At 37.3% G+C, this 18,908-nt stretch overlaps 2 protein-coding genes across 5 annotated transcripts in view; one reads left to right on the top strand and one right to left on the bottom strand.

The window, feature by feature from the left end:
• Nucleotides 1-6,904, top strand: part of LOC108183429 (uncharacterized) — a 94,153-nt gene extending 87,249 nt beyond the window's left edge. Inside the window, exon 7 of the mRNA XM_087249010.2 lies at nt 2,928-6,904. Within this exon, the coding sequence (XP_087105136.2) occupies nt 2,928-3,381 (454 nt within the window). The 3' untranslated portion in view covers nt 3,382-6,904. The remainder of the gene's footprint in view (nt 1-2,927) is intronic.
• The window catches only part of LOC108183430 (gastrula zinc finger protein XlCGF57.1-like), a 79,841-nt gene continuing 62,534 nt past the window's right edge, over nt 1,602-18,908 (bottom strand). For 3 of the 4 annotated variants that reach the window (XM_088649666.1, XM_087245768.2, XM_087245767.2), the window contains exon 3: nt 1,602-18,879. In XM_088649666.1, coding sequence (XP_088505792.1) covers nt 17,888-18,879 — 992 coding nt within the window. In that variant the 3' untranslated portion in view covers nt 1,602-17,887. The remainder of the gene's footprint in view (nt 18,880-18,908) is intronic. The other variant, NM_001441711.1, reaches the window with a different exon arrangement.

The following is an 18,908-nucleotide window of genomic DNA, read 5'->3' as shown; positions in this document are numbered from 1 at the left end:
AGATTTTTAACACAGTCCGATATAGTTTTTTGGACTAATATCGGACGAATTTCCGATATCAATATCGGATCGGGACATCCCTAACTACTGATGGACTATGTCAGAACCTGGATCAGTTTCTTCCTCCATTTCTCAAGTGTAAGCACGTGCAATTAAAGTTGTTGCCTCGTTGACTCTAGCTTGCAAATGTATTTAGTTGTTATTTGTTACTAATAACCGCGTGTACTGTATCAGGTTAACTCGCTATATTCTCATATCCCGTGTAAAGCCACGTTAAAAACGCGACGTGTCCATTTGTTTACGGATCTTCATGGAGGAGGGTAATGTGTGTGTGTTTTTGTGTGTGTGGTGTCCTCCTCCGAGGAGGGTAAAGTGTGTGTGTGTTTGTGTGTATATGAGTGAGCCTGAAAAGAGCAGAGTGTGACAAGCTAGGAGATCTCCTTGCCATTTCTTGTAGTTTTTGCTTAATAAAATAGTTAGTCATCGCTATTTTCAAGTCCATTGTCAATATTTACATTCACCCACTGGCAGCCAAAATCCATGCCTTACACGATGAAGCGTATATGCACTGACTACTTTTATATTGTTGATTAGCTGCTGGGCATTTCACTCTGAAGGCAGTCAGTGTCGACCAATCGCAACAGACTGTCATCGGTCCAATCAGCGCAAAAGGGTTTTGGGACCAAATGAATCACTGGACGATTCATATGGCAGTCGCTGGGATAATTAGGTAAAAATAAATGCAGATTACAAGACCATGAAAGTGTTTTTTGACCTTGCATGCATATTAGACTGTTGTTGGAGACCCCTACCACCAAAATATGACCCCATGTCATTTATAATATTAACTGGCTGTATTTAAATTCCTAGCGTCTGGGGATAAGATTGGCTAGTTTGATAGTGATTGATAGTGTCGCTGTCACCCCAGCAGGATCGCTCTTTCTTTTTTTTTTTTTTCCTGGGCTTTTTAATTTTCAAATGCGTTCGTGAGTGCATGTTTCCAAAGTGGTATGCAAACTAAAGGTATGTTTGTTATGATTTTAAATAATTGTGCGCGATCTGTTTAGCAACTTAACATATTGTTATCCATTTAGGAAGGATAAATGATTGGGGGACAGACTGTTGGAGAGTCTGGAGCAGCAATTGTGATACTGCTGCTTTTATCTTGTTGCTTTTATTGATGCTGCTTGGAGTTTGTTTTGATGCGTGCTTTCATCATATGATACTGGATTAATGTGCAAACTTTAATGTGAAGATATTAACTACTGCGCTGTGAATCACTGACGCTATTTGCCTTCACATTGTGAACTTTACACACGGATTCAGTCAATTGTGTATCAATAAGGCTATAGCAGCTGATACATTTGTGTGTGGGAGTTCATCTGTTTTCTGTGCTTTATTACTTTTCTTCATTTGTGCTTAATCCATTGTTTTGTGTGTTTTATTTGGGCTCCCTGTGGGAAGTTTATTCTTTTGCGTAAGTTTAAATTGGGATGATTATTATTATTATTATTATTATTAATAGTAGTAGTAGTAGTAGTAGTGGTAGTAGTAGTATTTGAGTTTTTCTCCTCTTGTAAGGAGATATTTTTATGAATCTATTTGTTTGGGGATTCCTGTCTTTTGTGTGAGATTGTGACTTGTGTACAATTGTTAATTGCACTTTTTTTGCATTGTGGGAGTCGAGGCTTCCAGGCAGGCCACTTGTTATCCCTCGTGTGCGGTGGTGGGATACAACACGGAGTGCAGTGTGTGTTGTGTGCTCACGTATGCTTGTGTGCGGTGCCCTTCGGTAAAACCATTTGTATTTTTACGGAGTTTTGTGCTACGTAACTAGTTTATCTGCCACCTGTGCCACCTCTAACTCCTCCCATTGCCATTGTTGTTTCTTGACGTGACTGTGCTGCTACTATTGGCGATTAAGCTTTTAAAAGAGATTTTTATATTGGATAATTAAGGAAAATAAAGTTTTGTATTTTTTGGTATTCATGTCTCATGCCTTTTCCTTACACCAAGAACCTGTGGTAAATTCCCTGTGATCAGGATGGCGAAGACGGCTTTAGTTTAGTATTCATTTTCTCCCAACTTACCGTTCCGCTACATTCACAGTCAAAAGTAAATTTGCCCAGAGTGTACTGAGTTTTTAAAAAAAAAGCATTTTCCCAGATTATGTCAAAATAAGATGTCCCAAATATCATCCCGTTTGCTGAAGCACAGAGAAAGTTTTGGCCAAATTAAGATTCAAAATCACCCCAGAATGGATGAAAATGACCCAACAACACACAAGGGGAAAGGTGCACATTCCAGCCATTATGCAGATGCTGTACAGGTATATCTCATGTTTGTGAGGCAAATATTCAGCTGTTTGTTCAGCTGTTACCCCAGAACCTTTTTTCTGATGTGTTTACCAGTCAGGCACAGAATGAACAAGTATTCCCTGTCTGCTTTACAATTTTTAGAAAAACATTTTGTTGTAATTATGAATGTATACAAAAAAAAATAAGCCATTTACAGCTTTCAAATATGTGTCTTATCCATATGACCAAAATGACTGACAGTTTCAATTTACTAAAACTTCTATGTTAAGCAGGTTTGACACAATTTACATTATAAAAGCACTAGATAAATAAAGATGAATTGAATTGAATCTGCTTAAATGTGGATCAAACACAATATGATGTGATTTAATTTAAATTTATTGTGCATCAAAATTACAGTGTGTGTAGCCAATGTTTCCAGTGTCTTTTCACTTTTCAGCTTTTGATGAGTTTTTAAGACTTAATGAAAACTAATGTTTTATTTATTTCAGACCTAATTGAAGAGAATGAGGGGAGTAAAGAGGAGGAACATCATGTCAAAATTGAGGAAAAAACTCATTTACAGACTGATGGTATCAGCTGCTCATCGCACCTTAATCACCACACGAGGACTCACACTGGAGAGAAACCATTCACATGCACTCAGTGTGGGAAGAGTTTCAGCCGATCCTCATCTATGAATCTACACATGAGGATCCACACTGGAGAGAAACCATTCACATGCAATCAGTGTGGGAAGAGTTTTAGCCTATCATCAAACCTTATTAAACACATGAGGATCCACACTGGAGAGAAACCATTTACATGCACTCAGTGTGGGAAGAGTTTCAGCCAATTATCACACCTTAATCTACACATGATGAACCACACTGGAGAGAAACCATTCACCTGCACTCAGTGTGGTAAGAGTTTTAGCCTATCATCAAACCTTATTAAACACATGAGGATCCACACTGGAGAGAAACCATTCACATGCACATGTGGGAAGAGTTTCAGCCAATTATCACACCTTAATAAACACACAAGGATCCACACTAGAGAGAAACCATTCACTTGCACTTAAGCCATGGTCACACTGGACTTATCTCCCCATAGACTTCCATTCATACGCACGCAAATGCGTCACTGCACAAGTTTTGCAGTTTACTGCGTGGCAAAGGTCAAGCTTTGTGAACTCTGACCTGCAAAATCGCATTAATTGACTGTGTGAGACCAATAAAAGATCAAAACATGACCTCTCTGGACAGAAATGTAAAATATGGACCAATCGCCTTATTTTGAAATGTCTAATCATTTTGTTTAATTCCGCCACTTTTCGGAGCGACATACAACACAATTTTGCATGCTCAAACTCTAGTGTGACCGCAGCTTTGGTGTGGGAAGAGTTTCAGTAACTCATCAGACCTTAATAAACGCATAAAGACCCACACTGGATAGAAACCATTCACATGAGCTCAATGTGGGGAAGAGTTTTAACTGATCAGCAAACCTTACTGAACAAATGAAGATCCACACTGGTGTGAAAGAGTATTTGTGCTTTGAGTGTGAGAAGACTTTTATTACAAAATTGAAACTGCACCAGATGATTCACACTGGAGAGACCGTACAAGTTCAGACTGTGACAAGAGTTTTAATCAGTTACCACCTCTGAAAACTGAAGATTTACACTGGAGAGAAACGGTACAGATCTGATCAGTGCCTACAGAATTGGACAAAAAGTTTCACATGTCATGAATGCGGCAAAACATTTTCTCTGTGCGCACTAACACACACACAAGCACCAAGCAGACACACAGGCGTTTGCTGTTATATCAACTCAAAGGCTTGTAATACCATGTATCAAGTACGTATGTATACCAAAAGGTTTTATATAAAGGTATATAAATACTGAATCGCGCCAGCTCTGGGCCGCAGCGCACATTACTCTCAGGCCCATTCCGGCGCGGATCCACGCCCCATTCACACGGGGCGTCAGCGTCAACGCTTCCCATTCACTTTGAATGGGTGACGTCAGGCGTTGCCGAACTGCATTGTGGATCTGTCGGCACCGCTTCACAGGCGTTGCTCGCTGCAGAAGTTGGGACTAGCTCAACTTTTCAAGTGCCAATGGAAGCGTCAGCCAATCAGATCGCTGTATGCAAATACACCAGCTCAGACAGTGACCTATTGCTGACTGAATTTCATTGGCTGACGCTTTATGACGATCGCTTCAGCCCCAACTTCAGACACGCCTTCAGTCAAGCGTTGACGCTGAAGCCCTGTGTGAATGGGGCATTTTGGCAGCCGTATCTGGCCCGATTGATTGATCTGGCCGGCAGCCGGAGCCGGGACAAGTGGTAAGTCCCCGGCAGGCGAGAATCTAGCCGGAACTGGCCCGTGTGTTTTGCTATCTGGGAAAGCTCTCTCTCTCTCTCTCTCATTCGCGCGCACTAACATACACACACACAATCACCAAGCACACACACAGGCAAAGCTCTCTCTCTCCCATTTGCATAGCAATATCCGCGATATTGCTAGACAGCCCGCTCCCGTCCCAAATTAAACCCGTTACCGACCGCTCCCACGATTTATTCGGAAATTTTATTCCTGCGCCGCAGAAATCTGGTCGGGTCCTGCGGCGCCCGCGGGAATGCAAACCTCTACAGTAAGTTCACAGAGATGGCTTCAAGAGCTTCATTAGGGGACACTGCGTATGAGAAGTAATGACGCTCTAAACCCACAGTGTGCCACTTCTTCACAATAAGTTTCACATCAACATTGAGCCCACCAGCTACAATTGCCTTTATGAGTCCAAACTGAGGTACTCCGTCTTCTGTGCATCCGGTTGTAATGGTCATGCCTGGTCTGTACTGTGTGCCATTAACCACTACCCATTCGGGAACATAAACTTCAGCAAATGGGAGTTCTTCAAGACCCTTCACAAATTCTCCCTCAACTGCAGAAAGAAATTAGCCATGTCCTTGTCCAATCTCTGTGTTTTTGGAAAAAAATGCCTTCTGACAGTAAACGGTAGCACAACATCATCTGATTTCTAAATGCCATAGTTTTGAAAATACTTTTGAAATTGCAAACTACATGGCTCAGCTGCTTAAAGAAATTATGTCGGGCCTCAAAGCGCATTGTCCAAAATTGTTTTAACGGACCAATCTTCCGAATAGCTCTCGGGTAATGAAGATGGAAGTGATGGTTGGGTTTCAAGTTTCTGTCCGGGTAAAGCTGCATGAATGCAGTGTGGTATTCAGCTATTAGATGTTTCAAGTATAAGGTGGCTTCTGCTGTGATAGAGGGGAGAAAATGAACTCCATACATGACAGGAGAAGAAGTAACAATTCCCAATGTTTGTTTTCTTTTGGAATTTTGTCTCCAATGATGATGAGCAAAAACCTTAAAAAGCACCACATTTGAGCAGCAGTCTGTCTCATTGCCCCATAAGGGTTCTTCAGTTCATGTTGTCACAGCACAGTAGGCTTGTTGCAGCTGTCTGGGAATCCATAATCAAAACTTGTCAATCTATAGTTGAGCGTTTCTAAACTCACAGGACCTTCAGCAAACAAGGAGGTCAAGACCAACTTGACTTCGTAAGGTCCAATTCCCTCAAGAATGTCATGCATAATGTCTGGGGCTACATTGTCCACAACGCTGAAGTATTTTAAATCATCCAGGACACGTTTTCGTTTGAGTCCTGTTTCTGATTGATTGTTGGATGACGAGTCCTCAGCATAATTCTGAGCATTGCGCAGCATTTTTGTGTCTTCAACAGTCTGCCTCCACATATCTTCTTTGTTTACTTTACACCAGTGACAGCAGTGGTTAGCTTTGAAACTTTCTGAGAAGCCAAGGAGTAAATTTAGTCCCAAGTTGTCACCAGTAACTTGTGCCACACTGACTTTAACACTGCCACAATATTCTGGAGTGTCAATAAGAAGTCCCCCAACTTCCAAGTCCATAATATCATCAGTTATTCGCTAAAGAACAGAATTGATGCAATATGTTTTAGCATCATCTGATTTGTAGACAGCTAACAGAAAGCATGAAGACGGACGATAACAGCATGGGAGGCAAACACTTGATCTGAAAGTATATCAGTCCTATATTGTGTACTATAGTTTTGGAGCCCAGGGGGTTAACAGTCTCACAATCATCGTTGTACAACAGAAGTGGTACAGAAAGCTCTTTGGAGAACAAGGGGTGGCATTTGTAAAGCTCTCCGTCATTAAAGTCTTGAAACACTCCATCATCACGCTTCATGTTCTGATAGTCAATGATGAGTTTCATTGTTCCAGGTGATTCAAGAACCTTTTTTAGAAGTGGACCCAGTGGAATGTACTGAAATGAGTCGGGTACTGCTGTTTGCTTAACCATGCCGCATGCAGAGTCATGCCGCTGACAATAAGAAATCCCTGAAAAACACTCAACAGTAGGGTCAATGAAACACCCTGTTTTTGTGAAGTATTTCATTTGTTTGTATTCGGTTTCAATGTCTCTTAATGGCTCAGAAGCCCTCTCAAACTGAGCATTTAGGGTTTTCACTGCTTGTTCATCTTGGTGTCCTAATTGTTTAAATAAAGACATTGTCTCCTCCTAAAGACCACTTACTATTTCTGTATTTTAACTTGCAGTTTGTTTCACCACAAAGTTGATGGCAGAATATGTTTGGGAAGATTTTTCTCTTAACTTTGCAAGAAACAAGGCTAAACGTTTAGTTATTTCTTCATTGTCAAAATAATCCTACTCTTCCTGTGTCTCCACAACTTCAGTATCTTCAGCGTCTAAAGGTGTGGATGAAGCTGCATGTTGATGTGAAACATTTGTGAATGGAGCAGTATGTTGATGTGAAACTTCAGAAGTAGGTGAAAAGATTTCTTCTGTTGGTCTGTCATCTGCTTGCATGTGATCTCTCAACAGATGTCTTTTGAATGACCACATGTATCCAAAAGTTCTACCTCAATTGTTTTCACAACAGAAAAAATTGGACGAACTGTTGCCATGCACCGTATTAGGATGGCGGAAATAGTCTTTGAAGTTTGGAGTGGAATTTTTGCATTTGAAGCATGTGACAGGCATTGTTTAGTTACTTACAGTACACAACTGCTTGAAATAATGGATAAACTTTAATCTTAGGCCAATTCTTGGTATAAGTGCTGTAATCGTGCAGTCATCAGGGAGCAGAAAGCTTTGCTGATCAATTTCCTCCTCTGGAGAAGGAAAAATAAGAAATATAAATTAATGACCAATAGTTTTATTTTTGCGTTGGTAATGATTTAACTTGGTAAATTCAATAGGCAATAGGCAAAAAAAATATTTAAAAAATTTATAGCAAGTTTAGTTTGCAACTTAAAGCATTCATTATTATTTTATTACACACAATATTTACACATTTGCACAAATTTACATGTTTCATTTCTTCAAATGCGTTGTATTACTCTTTTTTTTTTTTTTTTTTTTTTTTGAAAATAGCTTTTTAAATTTATAAAGTATTTTTAAAGAATAAACATACAGTGCTCAGCATAAATATGGACATTTTTGTTTAAATTTAATAAAAAAAAAATTGTGAATATAGGCAATGCATTTTAGGGCATTTGAGAAAAAAAGGATTTATTCAACAGTTATAAAAACAAAATATTGCAAAAAGAATTACAAACTAGACATTTTCAACAAAATATATATATTTCATTGATTTTTTTTCCTCTTTTTAAAACTTGTATTTAATTTTTTTTTTCATATCTTAGAAATTTGAGTGTAGTAATTTTTGGACTGTTATTTTCAGCTTTTTTTGTTGTTATACTAGCTCAAGATATTGACCACTGTAATTATACTAGAATATTATTTATATTTCTATAAATTCTAAATATTATTAAAAAAAAGTCTTAAATATTTTTTGTTGCTTATATTTACTGCTACAATAACAGCCAAAAATATTAGAGTAGATGTTACCTTAAATAATTGTACAAATTCATCAATCATTTTTAATAATGAATGTTTTGTTAATGTACACACTAGGCCTATTGCAAGGTTAAAAATGTATTTCTTAATCCTAAAATAAATGTTAACTATATTATGTAATTTAAAGATTAAAATTACAATTTTTTTTACAACTTTAAATATATATTTTGAGCAAAATTTGTTACATTATCTTTCACCTGCAAACCTGTCAATTAATGTTTCCAAATTCCACTTCTGAAGTGTGTCCTTCACGTAAGAATCCATAGGGCTCTGTTTTAAAAAAGAGAGTTAGTTAATATATAACATTAATCAATTTTAAAGCATTTAACTGATGTTACGCTAAACATAGTGTAAACATGGTACTGTAAACATATGGTACAGCCTACTACATTTGTAACTTTATTAAAATGTATTTGGTGCTATTTAATATTTTTGAGAAAAATTATCAATGTCATTGTACAGCTGGGACATGCGATCAGGGGAGGCAGCGCCTCACCTTTCATCATCCTCACCTGCCATCATGAGATATAAACTAATGATAAAATACATATTTTTCCACTTATCTGTGCTATAAACGCAACTTCTGTATGATTCGTATTATTTCAATCATTTTTATGATGAAAATCGCTGTATTTTGCATTTGTAATGTTCAATTACAGTGTAGGAAGCGAGGTGATGCAGTACCGAGCTGTGCCTCATGTCAGATTTGCGCAATCCCCTGCAAACTGGCTTGATCACATGCCTTTTGCTTACTCAGTGTATGCTACCAATGTAATGATTTATTAGAATGTTTTAATACATTGTAGACAGTTTTTATTACATGTCCACACTTTCCATATATTAGGTAATGTTTTTCACGTATGTCTATCACTTATTTAGTGTCAGGATCTGACATTGCAGGTAGTAGCTGAAGAGGGCGCGTGAGTTCACGGTTGTTCAGTAGTTGCTCTTCTTTTGTGTAGTCAAGTAAAGTTCCATAGGACTCCGTTATTTTATGTTTTGCTCTGACTGACTGCAAAAATCATAGATGCCATATCTCAGCTCAGAAATTTCTCAAAATTAGACGTTTAATAAAAACTTCAATAATAATTGACCACCAATGCTGAAGCTAAGGGCCTTGGTTCAAAGGACGGGTCAGAAGATAACGTAATCATTTCAAAGTAATTCAAGTCATGTCAAGACTTCATTTACAAGTAAGACCAGTATGCGATTCCTGTGTGTGCGTGTGAGTAAGTGAGCGAGAGAGAGAGAAAGAGAGAGAGAGAGAGACTGTAGAATCCACCTTGGTGTTTCTGGGAGGCACATTGAATGGCTGTACATTTTGACATTCTTCCTTGCTATGTGTATAGAAATAATGCCATGATATATACAACACAATCGGTAGTTGGCAAATATATTGGGTGCATATAATTGCAAACCTGACCCTGAAAGAGTTGTGCCTCACCAGGCTCAAAACTCACCGCACGTCACTGCGAAATTACATAATACATATATGACAGGGCGATCTGAAACATGTCTGAAACACGTCATGAAAGTACTAAGATGCGTTTGTGAATAGGTTATATCTTATAAATTTAATCTTTAAAACGTTCTACATAGGATGTGTAATAGTCTGTTTTATTAATTTGTTTTTATGAGGAATAGCTAAGGATATTTGATAACGTTATAAAGCAACCATCGGAGGCAGACGCTGACATAAAGTAACTGACAGGAGGCAATGTAGGTATTTTAGGAAACAGTGCGACGAAACTACTGTGACACATTGAAATTGAGCTGTTTTTAGCAGATAAAAGAAATAAAATATGTAATTAAAATATGAAAACTTACCCGTGTACCAACGGTGTCTTCTGTAGCTGCGCTATCGCCAAGCCGTCGTGCTGGTCAACCGTTCAAATTCAAATTTTAACCCAACTAGATGAGTCGTCATGACTTTGATCCGATAAAGCTTCAGTTTAACCCAACATAGCGACCCAATATTTTTAACCCTTCTATAGGTTAAAATTATCAACCCAATCTTTTTTTTGAGTGTACATTTCTGTTGGGCTTTAATTTTCCATTCAAACATTCAGCAACGAAAACAGACCTGCATTTGAAAAACTGTTAACATCTCTGTTATCTACACATATATTAATGTAATTAATAGACTTGTTAACATGACCTAATGGTGAACTATGACTTTTGTTCTGCATAACGTAATCTTTGTTCATGTTAACTTACTCGTTTTCTAATGCACCATGTTACATTAACAGCCTAATTAGTTTAACTTTTACTTACACATACATGTTTATGGATTAGATAACATGGATGTTTATGGATTAGATGACATGACCTAACAATAAACAACACATTTATTCAGCAAATACTACATTTTTATGTAAACAAACCATATAATGATGTGTTAATTAAGACATTAGTTAGCACATTAGTTTATGGGTTAACAAAAATAAAATGTTTGTAAAACATTAAATAATGATAAAGTAGCATTCATAAATTCCATCTACAAATGCTTGAATAATGTTAAAATTTATTAGTAAACAGTCCACAGGCATAAATAATATGCAAGTTGTCTATAGTGTCCTCATTGGTGTCCACATTAAAACTCCAAAATGTTAGTTATGTTTGTGGACTCTTTACTAACATGATTTATCATTAACAAAGCATCTGTCAATAAATTTAGCAACCTTGTAAAGTCCACACTATTTTAACATTATAGTGTGTTACTAACATTTGTTTCTTATTTGTTAATGTAACTAATACCTTATCTAATTTGCTAACTAATGTATTAACATAATAATACATTACAATTAATATAAGTTTCATTTACATTATTAAAAAAAATTTGTACTGCTTAACAGATGTGCTGTTCACTGTTAAATCATGTTACTGAAATGTTTAAGGTAATGGTAATTGTACGTTTTGCTACATGTATAACATAATATTTAATAAATACAGAGAGAGAGAGAGACAGAGACAGAGTACCTCTGAAAAGAATGTGATATGCTCGCCCTTGGAGACACAGCACTGGCCTGGACGGGGGATGCACTAGACGAGGATGATTTGCGCAAAAAGGAGAACCGCTGACTGCAACTAGAGCTACTTGCGGATGAAGTTGGGAAAGCTCTTGACTCGTCTCCATGCACTTCATAATGACCACTTGGGGTCAGGTCAAAGCTGCTAAATCGTCCATTCTCTCCAGTAAAAAAATCGCAGTGTTAGTGTCGTCGGTCAAGTATAAGTTTTGGTAAGAGACCTGCAAAGTTATTCTCTGGTTATTGTTGCCTTGTTTTTTAAGCAAAAAAAATACAGTTGACATGTAAACAATATTTGTATACAATACAAAACATTAATTACACACATTGCCAATGGAAAATTATTGTTTCCTTCTTAAACTAGACTAACCAACTTTACAATGTCGTGTCGTCATAAGAAAGTCAGTACTTTATCACTTCACTTTGCTTTTAAAGCTTAAGATAGGCTACCATTCTTAATTTACTGCACCTGGAAAATCCTGCTTATTTTGTCAATTGACATGTCGTCCTAATTCACTGTTACTCTTTTGCTGTATCTGAAAACCACGTAGTGATCCATAATGTTACGGAGTGCCATCAATCGTTTAGCACGTGTTCGCTGTACAGTACATCCGGGTCTTACATGCTATAACATTAAATAATAAATAATAAAATAGCAAGAAATCATAAATGAGGCATGTTTCGAATACTTGACATTTTGCAGATGTTCAAACTGTTATTTTATAATTTAATTTTCATATTTAAAATGAAAAACAAATAGAGCATCGTAATTTAAATTTTGTTTTTCAATTTAAAATCAAAAATCGAATGAACGCAACGTACACAGACCCAAAACCTGTAATTTCAGTGTTTTTCCAGGATATTAAGGATATTTTTGGATTCCTTATTTTTTATTCTCGGCTGATCAAATGGAAAAAAAGGAAAATGACAGGGAAAAATTGGAATTTGATCATTTATTTATATATCACATTACTTTTCAGGTGAAGGAGGAAAAGTGTTGCACTTATCAAAAAAAAAAGCTTTATATGTTTTAAATAATTAAATAACTAAATATTTTTTATTTTAAAGGATTGCATGTTTTCAAATGAAATAATTTGAATGATTGTTAAATAAATCCCAAACACTGTGTCTGTGTTTGCACTTTTATTTTGTTTAAAAAGTATAATATGAATCCATTAAAACAGAACTTTGTGACGCTGGGTCATTTCTGCAACCTTTTAATAAGAATATGAAATAACGGCACAGTGGATGACTGTATGTATCAATAGGGTGTGAGGACTAGTTACCTACCTATCCTCAATCGCTATCCTTCAGCTTCATCCCTGATTTATCAGGAGTGGCCACAGCAGGGAAAAACCGGCAATTATTCCAGCATATGTTTTACACAGCGGATACCCTTCCAGCTGCAACCCAGCACTGGGAAACACCCATGCCAATTTAGTTACCTATTATTCACCTATACCACGTACATGTCTTTAAACTGTGATTGAAACAAGTACTTTTTACTTTAGTACATTTTTGAGGCCGTACTTCTTTACTATAACTTGAGTACAAAAGTGTAGTCAGTACTTTCACCAGAGTTGTTTTAAAGGTAAGTATCTGTACTTCTACTTAAGTAAAGGACATGTGTACTTTTGCCATCTCTGCTAGTATTTCATTTATTGCAGGTTTTCTGGAAGCTCCAGTTGAGGGCATTAAGGACATACAGATGGCCTAAACCAGTGTCAGCCTGGACAAACATATATTGCAGTTCTGCTACACCAAACCAAACTCTTCTTTTGTATGAATGTCTGACTAATGCAGTGTTCTCTGAAGGTATTTCTGGAGCAAAACAACAGCACCTGTTACAGTGAAATTTGTGTTCATAAAGGACAGTAATATATGTGTAACAGGTCCAGTACATTTGTCATAAAGGTTAAATCACAGAGAAAAGTTATTTTTAGAATTTGTAAATGTTTTTTTTCTTCCTGCCTTCTCTCTCTTCAAACTAAACATTGGTTTTGTGCTCGTTTTGGTGATTTTGATGTGATATGTGACTCATTTGCCTTGAAGCTATTGACCTTATTCTTCAATGTGGAAGTGCGCTTGTTTTTGTAATAAATAATGGCTGAAAACGGTCAAACCACTCGCTCTATAAACAAGTGTTTGCATGATTATACAGACAAAATAGAATAATATACTAAGAAAATATCAGTTTGCAACATCAAGCAGCAAAACGAGCTGTTTTAACATGTAAATATGAATGGAAGTGAATGAGACCGGAAGTCTCTCCAGCCAAATAGATTCAAATGGCTGCGCCCGCTCATGCACGGAGAATAAGATGAATAGTTCCCTCTTTCTCTATGTAAAGCAAGGGTCCTAAGATGTTCAAAGTCCGGAAAAAGAACCAAAAACTTTGTCAAAACATTGCTTCAATCTTCAGCATCAATTGTAATCTTACTAAGCTCAAAAACACATTTGTGCATCAAAAGTACTGTAAAAATAACTTATTTGTCGCTTACTGCTCGTAGTAAACACAAACCCTGATAGGATGTTGGAGAGATATACACAAACAAATTAGTATTTACTGTTTTGTTTTGCCTCACTAAAGTGTTGTTGGAGCTTGGTATGTTCACAGTTGAACCACTGAAGTCACATGGAACGTTTTAACTGTTTTTTTTTTTGTTTTTGTTTTTTGTGCCTTATCTGGACTATGACCATGTTGGGACCATTATGTCTATAGAGAATGAGGAGCATTTAATCTAAATATTCTAGTTTGTGTTGGGAATTTAGATTATAGGCTATAATAGTCAAATAGATCTGGACATGTCAGTGTAACTGTTGTGTTTGTAAAAGAGAATTGAATAATATATTCTACACGTTTTCTTGATGATTTATTGAAATATTTATCTACATGTTTCACCCACAGGTGCTCAGTTTTGCTGCAGTAAAGCTAAACACAATAGATGTACTTCATGCAAATAGGGGAAAACAACTAAATATTTAGCATGCAGACCTGCAAAGGGAAGGCGCAATGTCAGATTTCTAGATTTTAGCAGGAGTTTTCACTATTGTGAAAGTGAAGTCATTTATTCTCAATGAATTGGAGTGGCAAACCTCATTGATTTTGTTGCATACTCGCCTGGTGTTTGAGAATAAAAGATGTATTTAACTGCTCGACTGATATAGATGTTTTTAGTGTTTTACACTTAATTCTTTTGTCCCCAGTGGCAGCTTTTACCTCAAGCATTTCTCTCAACCTATAAAACCTTGAACAGATGTAATGTATTTTACTTGTGATTCTTAGCTGTAGGTGATGTTTTATGATTTTTTTTTTGACTGAAAAACTCTCTATTTAAATTTTATGCTCAATTTCGATTATCGAATCAAAAAATAAAATCCTTGATGCTGCCACACCACCATGGCACGTCATCTTGGCTTGCCAAGTGGGAAAAAAGCATGCTTGTTGAGTAATTGCTAAACGGCAGACGCAGGAGACTCGTTGACAGAGCTTAAACCCCCTCCTCTTTCAATGAAGTCGCCGGTGTGGAAGAATTTTGGATTTCCAGTGAGTTATGTTGACAACGTTCGTGTTGTCGACAAAAAAAAAAAAAACACTGTTTGCAAGCTCTGCTATGTACGTATTACGGTTCGTCTGATAGACAACACCAGCATCGCGATCCTCCGCCCTGCCCTTGTTGCAAATCCGCTCGTGAAAAGTACACACTCAGGCCATGTTTACACTAATATGTCTTTGTTTTTAAATGGCATTTTAGAATGACAACGATTTGACATCCACAGTGGCGTGTACAGTAGCATTTCTGAGCAGCCCTCTTTCCTCACTACAGCTGAAAACGCACATCACGTGACCACACACAGACACAGACGCACACAAAGCCATGCACTTGAGACAGTGGGTCCAGGCAGTTAGCGGGTCTGCAGACTGCTTCAATTTTTCACTCACTTGTATTTAGTCATTTTAGCAAACAGACACTGTTGGCTGGTTCCTGTTGGTTGTGCACCTTTTTTACCGACACCATTATAACGACACAGATTATTATTACAGCCTATTCACGAGTCCCGCAAAAAAAGTGATTGACAGGTGGTAATTATGTGTGTAACTTGCCTTTATTTATTTACTGTATGATTTGTTTATGGGTAAAACAAAGACCATGCAGGTCAGGTAGCTACAAATAATTAATTGGTTATTACTTAATTAATTATTCATAATCGAAAATCGAATCGAACAGTGACTTTAGAATCGAAAATGTAATCGAATTGAGGATTTGGAGGATCGTGACACCCTTAGTATTTGAGTGTACTGCATCTATAGTAACCTGCATGGTTTTAATGAAGGATTGTATGCTGAAAATGTTGCTGTGTATTTATCATAAATGAAATAATGGGGTGTGTACTAAATAAATTGATACACAGGCTAAGTTGTGTATTTGTGTCGTGTATTTTATTAGTAAAAATTTGTTAGCTATTGATGAATTTTGTGTTATATGTAATTTCTATTTAAATTACGTTAAAATGTACGACGGTGAAACAATGTCAAGGTATCAACGTTGATCCAATTTGCAAAATCGAAAGATAATTCAACCTTCATTCAACGTCTACAAAATGACCACAATTCACCCATGAAGAAGGTAAGAGTGTCAAACAACATCGTGATTTCAACAGTGAATCACCGGTGGTGGTCCGACGGTGAAACAATGTCACTATATAAACATTGATTCAATTTGCAAAATTAAAAGGTAATTCAATGTTGATCCAACAATAGACCTGACATTGATTCAACGTTGAATCACTGTTGAAATGCCGGCTGGGTAGCGACACTGGGTTCCCATACACTGATTTATTTGTTGTAATGTGGGAGTTTTTACATGAATCTATCTTTAAAGACAACCTGTTGTCTACTGAAAGTTTGTCTCCGTAAAGAAAACCTTTTTTTTTTTCAAATTAGTCCATCAAATTAAATGTGTAGTGTTTTGAATCATTTAAATCATCATTGAATCATGAGTAACTTCATTTGTTACTCACAACACATCAAGAGTTTATCAAGTCAAAATGTCATTATCTGACACAAATCTGATCTGTGGTAACTGGCAAATGGCATTGTATAGTCTGAACAGGGTTTAGCCAGACTTTAATTCGCCAACAAGTTTTGTGAAATGGCAGTCCAAAGCCCAAAATTGGAAGCAAAATTGTGTTTGTTCACAAGTGTGACAATCGAACAATGTGAATTATCAAAAACACAATTTCAGGGTGTAGAACAATGTTCCCTGCATCTCCCCAAACATTTTCTCCTCCATAATTTTTCTTATTTTCTTTTCAGAGCTGACTTTTTGATAGAAGTGTGCGATGTGCACAAATATGGTTATCGGTTCATAATAAGTTGAAACACATTGTCAGATTTTGCTGTATTTGGCTGAACCATTCTTAGGTGGCCCGCCAATGTAATAGATGACTCTAATACATAAAATAAGTAACCTGACCAAAGTACTTACAGGGGGAAAAGTTTATTGAAGACAAAGAATGATGCAGTTCCTCAGCAGTGATGTTAACTCGTTGGTTTTCAAGTAATTTAACCCAAATTACTGTCTGTGAGACACTATAACAAAGGATGTAACTCCCCCGAGAATTTCCAACTGCTTTGGTTGGGTCACATCTCTTGAGTTGATGTAGCTTATTTGGTTTCCACTTTTTTAGACGTTGATACTTGATTGCATACGAAACAAGTCATACAATCTATCAACATAAAGAGTTATGCGTTCTTGCAGCCCAATAGCAACTCTCACAACCTGGTACTGGGCTGATCTACACAACAAAACAGTTGTCAAAATCTTCACTCTTTTTTAGTAATTGAGTTTAAATCTTCAGGTGTTCAAAGCGTTTTATTTCCAGTAATTTGGTATGTTTTTAAAAGTTCACACTGGTTTGGCATGCTGTCATGGGAGAGAGCATAAAGATCATAATCAAAATATCATCCTAACCAAAAGATCATCCTCGAGCCCTGGGCTACCTCTCGTTAGCAGGGTGAGAGAGGAGTTTGAGCTCAGGTAGATCTTAATGAACTCCCCCGACTTGTTTCTGTTCTAATGACAGATATCCAGATAGCTAAAGGGAGATATATGGCTTCTAAGAACTTGACTACGGTGCCAATTTAGAATATTCAGTTTACTTAGGTTACGTGTTTTTGGGCTGTGGAAGGAAACTGGGGAAAACCCATGTGAGCATGGGGAGAATAAGCAAACTCTCCACAAATATCAACCAGTTCAGTGAGGGCTCTTCTTGCTGTGACAATCTTTCTGTGAGGCAACAATACTAATCACTGGGCTGCTGTGTTGCCCATTCTAGAAAGGAGGAGGAGTAGGGGTGGGAGGGGAATTCCTCAAGATAAAGATAACTAAGGTTAGAAACTCTGGTTATTTATAGTGAGTTAGGAATCGTCTGATTGGTGAATCATGTGTTGGTTAATGTGGAACCAGCCGTGGACAATCATAAGCATGTGATCCTCTCGAAAGTAGTTTATAAATAAACCTCACGTCAATCAACAGCCAAACTACATGAAAAGGCTGCTGTTATGCATATACTCATGTTTGTGTGGACAAGGCCTTAATTTTGAGGACTCTGCTCTCCATTGTGAAGCTCCATGTGATTGCTGAGGCTTCTTTTATGTTTAAAGCCCTTTCCACACTCAATGCATATAAAACGCTCTCCTGAGTGAGTCTTCATGTGGTTCTTTATGGAGTATTTGTGTGTGAGACTCTTTCCACACAGATCACATGTGAACACTATGGTTCCAGTGTGACCATTCATGTGGTTCCTGAGGTTAGCATTACATGTGAAGCTCTTTCCACACTGCGCACATGCAAACGGCTTCTCTCCGGTGTGAACTATCATGTGGTGTTTGAGTGTGCTTTTATATGGGAAACTTTTACCACACTCTGTGCATGTGTAAGGTTTCTCTCCAGTGTGAATCCTCATGTGGAGGTCAAGATTTTGTTTTTTAACAAAACTTTTACCACACTGTGTGCAAACAAAAGTTTTTCCTCCATTGTGAGTTCTCATGTGGACTTCAAGGGTGCTATTTTGACTATAACTTTTTCCACACTGAGGGCAAGAGTAAGGCTTCTCCCCAGTGTGAATTCTCATGTGCACTGTTAAGTTTCCTGTAGTTTGAAAGCTTTTCCCACACTGTTGGCATGTGTATGGCCTCTCTCCAGTGTGAATTCTCATGTGCACTGTTAAGTTTCCTGTTTTATGGAAGCTTTTCCCACACTGTTGGCATGTGTACGGCCTTTCTCCAGTGTGAATTCTCATGTGCACTGTTAGGTTTCTTGTATTATAGAAGCTCTTTCCACACTGTTCGCAAGTATAAGCTTTCTCCCTAGTGTGATCTCTTATGTGAACATCAAGCTTTGGCTTCTGACTGAAACTTTTTCCACACTGTTTACAGCTGAAATTACACCTAAGTTTGGATTTCCGAGGTCTTCCACATGACAAAGTCTTTTTCGTCAGTGTGGGTTTTTCATCAGTCGTCATGTCTTGCTGTTTCTCTTCCATTTCATTCTGTTGATGAGTCTTTTCTTTCAGCAACATCAGGTCTTAAAAAAAAAAGAAGAAGTTAACTTTA

Source organism: Danio rerio, chromosome 4 (genome assembly GCF_052040795.2).
Source record: "Danio rerio strain M-AB ecotype USA chromosome 4, GRCz13ab, whole genome shotgun sequence".
NCBI lineage: Eukaryota > Metazoa > Chordata > Actinopteri > Cypriniformes > Danionidae > Danio > Danio rerio.
The sequence above is the reverse complement of the archived record's forward strand: the minus strand, read 5'-3'. Positions and strand labels throughout refer to the sequence as shown.